This window comes from Penaeus chinensis, chromosome 23, assembly GCF_019202785.1.
Source record: "Penaeus chinensis breed Huanghai No. 1 chromosome 23, ASM1920278v2, whole genome shotgun sequence".
Lineage (NCBI taxonomy): Eukaryota > Metazoa > Arthropoda > Malacostraca > Decapoda > Penaeidae > Penaeus > Penaeus chinensis.
In genome coordinates, this window is record NC_061841.1 from 8,120,531 (window position 1) to 8,128,030 (window position 7,500).

Here is a 7,500-nt window from a genome sequence, read left to right on the forward strand (position 1 = left end):
AATAATGATAATACTAATAACAATGATAATAGTAATGATAATGACGAAGATGAATATTACAGTAAAAATATTACAAACGCTCACACATATAAAACTGTAAACCAGTGGCTGTCAGCTTTCCAGATTGTTTTATTAGTTATGAATAGTGTAACGATGCCCATAGCTATAGGACGGAACGCTATATGGATAGAGTCCAATTTATTGATATTTAAGTGATAAATAGGTACTGTAGGCAGGGGGGAAAAATCAGTTTAATTCGAAGTCATAATTTTCATATTGGTTCATAGCCCCCTAAAACCACCACCTCATAGTACTGTCCCCATACACACTTCCCCACATAGACAAAACAACCACCTAAACACTACCCAAGAAGAAAACCCTCCTAAGATGAAAAACCACCACAGAAAAAAGAAAGAAAAAAACCTCCTGAGATGAATGAATATTAATCTAGAATAATCTTTCCACAAAAATTCCAAAACAAGGGAAACCGAGTCTCTGTCCCTCCCGCTACTGTGTTCAAGCGCCGCCTCGTCAATACGCGATGGAGGAAGATGGAATCTCACCAATCTCAAAAAATCCTAAGCATCTAACTTCATTTTTTAACGCTCAGCTAATGGAACGATGGTATTATCATGTGCTAATGGAGATGTATGGTAAAGAGGGTCATATTCGTCCGGGAAATATTACGTGACGTGTAAACTGGGGGATTTAAATGAGGTTTATCTATGTATGAAATAAGAGAGTCATTAAATGTTAAGTGTATTCGGACATATCATTTTCGTTGATTCGTTATGTTTTGGGCATGATATGGCTTATTTCATCAAGAATTAACGATACGTAGATGTAATTAATTTATTGCAATAGTTAGTGATTATATATCTCTCAACACTTATCAAATATTTTGTGTTTTGTCTGCGTTTGATTATGTAATTTCATATGATTATGCAATATAATTGATTTAGATATAATATACGATTTCCATTTTATTCTAAAATGAGTTATGCAGAATGTAATTATTAGTTCTGATTATGTAGTTTTCATGAACAATTAAATATATTAAGTTATGGTATACATGTGATCTTTTATTACTTCTACAGAATTTAATCAGAAATAACCATTTGTTTCATGACAACTGTAACTGATTTTTTAATTTATGAAGTTTTTGCATACTTGTTATAAATAACACATTGATTAACATTCTTGTTTACATATACATATTTATAAATACATTGATTTATGTAAATTTCAATGTATTTATATTGTATGTGTGAAAACAGATATGAAAAGTTTTATTTTAGTAAGATGTTTTCTTTCTTCTAATAATAACAAATACAAATCATGAACTTGGATATAAATGCTGAAACAGATATTGCTCAGTCATACTTCAAATATGTGATATGATGAAATAATGAAAGTAAGACATGAGTTTACTGATTTTAAGCTTAATTTAACTTATTTGACAATCTTCTTTTGTTTATCTGAATGTTTTTCTTAACAAACTTATGTGTTTATATACCCATTTATGTATATGATTATGTGTTTACCTTACTTTTATGTATACCATGCTATTTCATACAGAACACATCCTTAAATATTTTGTACATTTTAAGCAATACCTGTTATGTTAACTTAAATGTAAATTATAATGATCTTACTGATTTCTGTTTGTTGATATTTTAAACTGTTGTAAGATAGTTTTATATCTAAACTATAGGTGATTCTATTTTTTTTCAGAACAGCATTCATGGGAACAAAGCAGATGGGAATGTTAGACTTTGAGAGCTGAATGGAAGTAGAATACTCTTTTATGGAATTCTCAGGTAAATGTATATTCTTTGTCATTTGTTGAAATTTTGCCCAATAAATAAAAGATAGACATCAGAGAAATGATATATGATATACTGTATATGACAAGGATGACTTGTATTTTTTAGATAAGTATTAGGAAGGTTTCCATTTAGGCTGCTGTATTTTCTGGCCTTTATAATTAATTGGCTTATGATGTTGCAAAAATATTATGGAAGAAAATGTGAATTAAAACTATTTTAATTATAATTTCATGGAAAAAGACTATGTAATTCCATGCTGTTGCTGAAGTACAGAATATGCAAAGGAAATTGAAGTATCTGTCTTCAAATTTTGGTATTAAGAAAAAAACAATTTGCAAATATTATTGCAGTCTTGCAATTCACAAAAATATTAGTGTTTTACTCATCATCAGTAATAGCAAATACCATTGAATACTATTACAAAAAAAAGAAGGTAAATATAATGTCACTAGATTATGTAGGAAATATTGTTAAGAAAAAAGTATTGGCTTCATTATTGTTTTAATAATAAAAATACTGACCCTCACTATTTGAAATGTCAGATGCCAGTAAATCATAATGGCTTTATGACAGAAGTAAGTTTAAAATGCTTCAGTATCTCAAACCACCTTTGATGATTATACCAGATGGATGTTTTCTGTGTGTTGGTTTTCAAAATAGACTAAGATTTGAGGCTAATTTCTATGGTGTTTTGTAATGCAGTATTTGGTAACTCCTTGTCTTTTTTTAGGAAGATTTCTCTTTTAGAGTATTAATATAAATTATAGAAAAAACTGTACCAGCATCTTGTGTAGGTTTCATCTGTATAGACATCATTTTGTGTTGTATTTCAATATTAGCAATAATAATAATATAAACTACATAGGACTAGAGTTCACTACAGTTACACCTGATAATCATATACTGAGGGATGTGACCTTGGCTTTCTCACTGGTGATTTGAGTATATGGGATACAGGGATAAAATGTGTCTTATAGATGCTGTGTGTTTACCTTTATTGAGAGGATTGAAATGACAGGGTATTGATGTTGTTTTTGAAAGATAAACAGAGAAATTGGATGCTAAATAGAATTGTGATTTTCATGAAAGTGGAGATAGAGAGAAGGAAGCAAACTATATTTTTAAGGAGGTGGGTGCAGAGTGAAGGAAGAAGAATATATATATTTTTAGAATATAATAAAAATGAGCAAAATATTTTCCTCACGGATTTTGACACATGACTATGAAGACGGAGGCAAATATTTTCATGGTTTTCTGTTAAGTTTTGTCTTTTCTTCCTTTGGTTTCCACCCATTGGTACTGAGTAATTACACAGTCCAATGTAGTTGTAGTTTGTAAAATTCTGTTACACATAAGTGGCTCTACAGGTGCTTAGTCACCTAGGAGTCAGTTGGTAGGCCTAGACTGCACCTGATATCACCACTCCCACTATTTTCTCTAATGTTATTCATATTCTTACTGTTATTTTTATCATTATTCTTGGTAGTAGAAAAACAAATATAAAGTCATAGAAAAGGGTAAAAGGTGAGATCAGGTAGTACTAATAAGTTACTCATTGGTGACTAAGCTCTTATGGTGCCATCTAAGCAAAATGAATAAACTTAAATAAAATTGGACATTGCAGACTTCTACATGCTATCTTGACATTAATGTATTAACCATATTACTGAGTTTTTCTGTTAACGTTTTAAGAGTGAAGTCATAATAAATATTGATGAATGAAAAAGGTCAGGTTTAAGTTTGAAGAATTTACATGAGGTTGTGTCTTGGTCTGTTTTTGTATATGCTTGTTGTGATTGATATTGTTTATTATGTGGATGGACAATTTGACTTTCATTGTGATAATTCTTCATTTGCTAAATAAGATGGAGGTTAGTTTTAGGGAGTATCAGCATAATTTGATTTTTTTTTTTACCATAATTCAATGAAAAATACCCATAATGAAAAATTAAAAATGAGTTACTGCTACTTTACAATAATGGAGATGAAATTGCTTCTGATTTTAAGACAAAACACCTTGCCTCTACACTAGAATTATGTGTACAGGAATTTTAGGATGAGAATTATAGAAAAAATGTAATTCAATTTGACATAATGTAGTACTGTAAAGAGATTTGAAATTATGTATATGTATATAAAAAATAAACTCTTAAATTCTTCCCAAATAGGAAGTTACATAGCTAGAGCCATTGACATTATGTCTGAAAAATTTCTAGTATAGTAGTATGTAATTATACATTGTTCTAGAGATGTGTGGAAAAATTAGAGAATCAAAAATACATGTTTCAACATTTTGTAATATAGCATATTTATCTTTTACAGGTTGAGTGATGGAATCTCTTTTAGCACAAATAATGTGTCAGAACTACTCAAGGATTACAAAATGGGTAAATGGATAAGAGTAATCATAATATAATGACATTAAAAAACATAGCCACTTAAGCAGTCCACAATGTTTGTCTTAATGGACAATGCAAGTGCTCATCACAGAAAAGAAGAAGGAAAGAAGTCTGAAGGTAAAATGCTGGAAATAAGGAACAGTGAGGAAATTAATAGCCCACTCTACAACAACATCACAGAACAAAACATTCATCTCCGTGATCTGTCTGAGGCCAGCAGGGGAAATATTTTGCCTGAGGCATATGTCACTCCGGTGTCATGCCCTAGCAAGGAACCTCTCTCAAACACCTGGATTACTTCAGTGACCAGAAAGGATGAAGAACACATGAAGAGAAGTGTCCCTGCTGATCCCATTCAAGAAAGGCTCGTGGGGAGTATTCTTCCATATCCAGTGCCACAGCAGAGGGCAGGAGAACATGGACAGATTCCTTCTATTTCCCAAGTGCCGAACATCAGGAGACACGGACACGGAGATGTTTATACGGTCATGGATTCAAGCACGGCAAGAGACCCTATTATCCCGGTGACGAGTGATTTCATGAATCCCAGTGGACTTGGCATCCAAAGAGCTGGCTATGAATTTCGGACGCTGGAAAGTGAGCATGTCCCGAATGAGAGATTAGTTGAGTTGCAGCCATTTCAAGAGAGGCAGCTTCCAGGGAATGGAACAGATGTGTTGGGGATGACTTGTAGAACTCAAGACATGAGGCATTATGAAGTTGCTGATGGATCAAGAGGGAATTACATAGGGAGGGAGTTATCTCATGAAGGCTTTTTTAAAGTTGGACATTTTATGGAAAATAGAAGTGATTTTGCCAGCGGAGTGCATGAGGCTGATAGGTCAGAGAAACTAATGACGAATGTGGGAAGTGAATCTCTTACTGATTGGACTGCTGATGCTAGTATAAATGCCGCTCAGAGGGCGGCAGAGTGGGAGAAGTATAACAGAATGACTGGTTATGTAGTAGATAGACAGAGTTCTGAAAAAGTGAGTGATAGGCTGCGCATGGAGTGGAGCCAAGTAAGAAGTAATGAGAACATGAGTGGTGAAGATCCAACGTACAAATTCAACGAAACTAATAACAGACAGGATATCGGGCATGAGGGAACTAAAGGAGGTGAATCTCAAATACCAGTTGACAGAAGTGTGGCAAAACTTATAAACAGTGTAAATAGAAATCCGCCCAGCCATTCAGTTGGCATAGAAGAAGGTGCTGCTTTACTTGAGACTAATTCAGGTTTGATTGTAAGGAAAGAAGAGCCTAAGACTGTAGAGTTGGATGCCCAGAATACTGGCCCAAGCAGTGATGGTGATGAACTCATAAATGATGTTGGTGCTGATGTGACCTTTGAGGAGAGTAAGGAATTGGATCTAGAGAATTTTGAAACTAAAATGAACAACCAATGCAAAAGCCACAAAAAAGCAAAAGGCAATATCTTTGTAGTAGAGACCAGAAGTAATATGATGCCTGTAAATGGTCCCCTAACGAAGGGCCAGCGCATGATGCCAGGCACGTGGCGCAAGAGTAAGCGGAAAAAGAAAAACTTTTTTTATGAAAAGCGCAAGCAAAACAGGAGGAAAGAGTGCATGGTTCCAGGATGTTTCCTGAGAGCATGCAGTAACAGGTTTGTAGACTTCCCAGAAGACTTGGAGAAGAGGAAAGAGTGGGCAGAGAAGACAAAGTTGAATGAGAAATTCCCTGATGTGGATCCTCTGGTGCCTTTGCCCGTTCGAGTGGGTCTGTGCATGGGACACTTCCGGGAGGATGACTTCAATGTTATACCCCGAGGAGAAGGAAAGGTTTGCTCATTGAAAGATGGAGTTGATCCCAGCATTTTCCCATGGGTTGAAAATGCTATGTCCATGAAAACTGGCATGGATATTTTCAAGGGCAGCAAAGCTAGCCGTGAGGCGAAGCTGCTCACAAGAATGAAGAGTGAGTTGGACAATATGCTTAACCCACCAAGTCAAAGTGAGTTCATCATTCACTCCTACCAGCCTAGAAGAAAAAACATTGTGCCTCCTCTCAAGATTAGCCTGAGGGCATGTGTTGCAAGTGCTAAGAAAAAAAAGAAAAAGGCAGCTAAGGCAAAAAAGAAGCACAATCGAGAGAGAAAACGGGAGAAGGGCTATGATGTAATTTCCAATGAAGATCCCCTCTATGATGTCAAAGTCGAGAACTTTGAGAACTTTGAGGAGGATATCATAGAAAGAGAGCCGAGCATGGAGGGCCACAGCCTGAGCTCATCTACTGATCAGGGAGCCCAGGTCTTCACTGGCCTAAATCACTTTCTGGCTCCCTATTTTAATGGTACGTCTGTCAATGAACTCCCAAGCCCAGACATTTTAGGTTCAGTTAATGTACACCTCATAGCAACATGTGTTCAGGCAGCTATAAGTCCAATGATGGCAAGATTGGAAGCTTTCCAAGAGACTGTTGAAAGCAGGATGGAGCAGCTAGAGGGCAGAGTCAGCACACGTCTAGGAGTCTTAGAAGAAAAAGTCAGTATTTGCCTGGAAAAACTAGGCCAGGTTGTGCCAAACACAACACAAAGAAGAAACGTGGATGCAGAAACTGTAGGCACTGTTGCATCTCAGGAGGACCCAAGTCCAGCGGGAACGTTTGAAATATCAGACTTAAATGCTTGCGAGGGGGAAACAGCTACTCAAGCCACACTCACAGAGGATCCCATTCAACCATTAGGAGATGAGGATGCTGCTGAAGCAGATGCATCTCCCATTGCCTTGGGAAGTGGATTCACAGATTCATCAATTCATCAGATGGAGATGGACCTCAAACCTTTTGCCATTAGTGAGAGGGAATATGAGATGATGGAGGGAGAAGATTTGGAAGTACAAATGAACAATGTACCTTGATACTCAAATTTGCAAGTGCAATTTTTTTTCTTTTATGAAAATAAAAACTCATTTTGTTAATCTTAAAACTAGTCATCTATCACAATCATGTTTGGTCATGTGAATATTAGATTATTATTGGATTATAAATAGAAGAAAACTATATTGTCAAAAAATATATAAATTCTTTGATACTGTTAATCAAAATTTACTTGCGTGTTATTGAGAAAGTGTGTGTTTTAGTAAATCACTGACAGAAGGATAGATGGAATAATCAAATTTGTGAGTGAGTGAGTGAAAGAGTGATTGATTGATTGATTGGGTTATTGCTTGGTTGGTTTCTTAAGTAATACATTTAGTTAGTGAAAGAGTAATATAGTGAGTGAAAGAGAATAATGAATAAATGAGTGGGTG

At 35.2% G+C, this 7,500-nt stretch overlaps 1 protein-coding gene across 4 annotated transcripts in view; it reads left to right on the forward strand.

Annotated features, from left to right (window-relative positions):
- Window positions 1–535: 535 nt before the first annotated feature.
- LOC125037352 overlaps window positions 536–7,500 on the forward strand; it is a 7,375-nt gene continuing 410 nt past the window's right edge. The window contains exons 1-3 of one of the 4 annotated variants that reach the window (XM_047630454.1): window positions 536–624; window positions 1,735–1,820; window positions 4,152–7,500. The exon at window positions 4,152–7,500 is cut by the window's right edge and continues 410 nt beyond it. In XM_047630454.1, coding sequence (XP_047486410.1) covers window positions 4,282–7,107 — 2,826 coding nt within the window. In that variant the 5' untranslated portion in view covers window positions 536–624; window positions 1,735–1,820; window positions 4,152–4,281 and the 3' untranslated portion in view covers window positions 7,108–7,500. Of the gene's footprint in view, window positions 654–1,734; window positions 1,821–4,151 lie in introns of all 4 variants that reach the window. The other 3 variants (XM_047630455.1, XM_047630456.1, XM_047630457.1) reach the window with 3 other exon arrangements.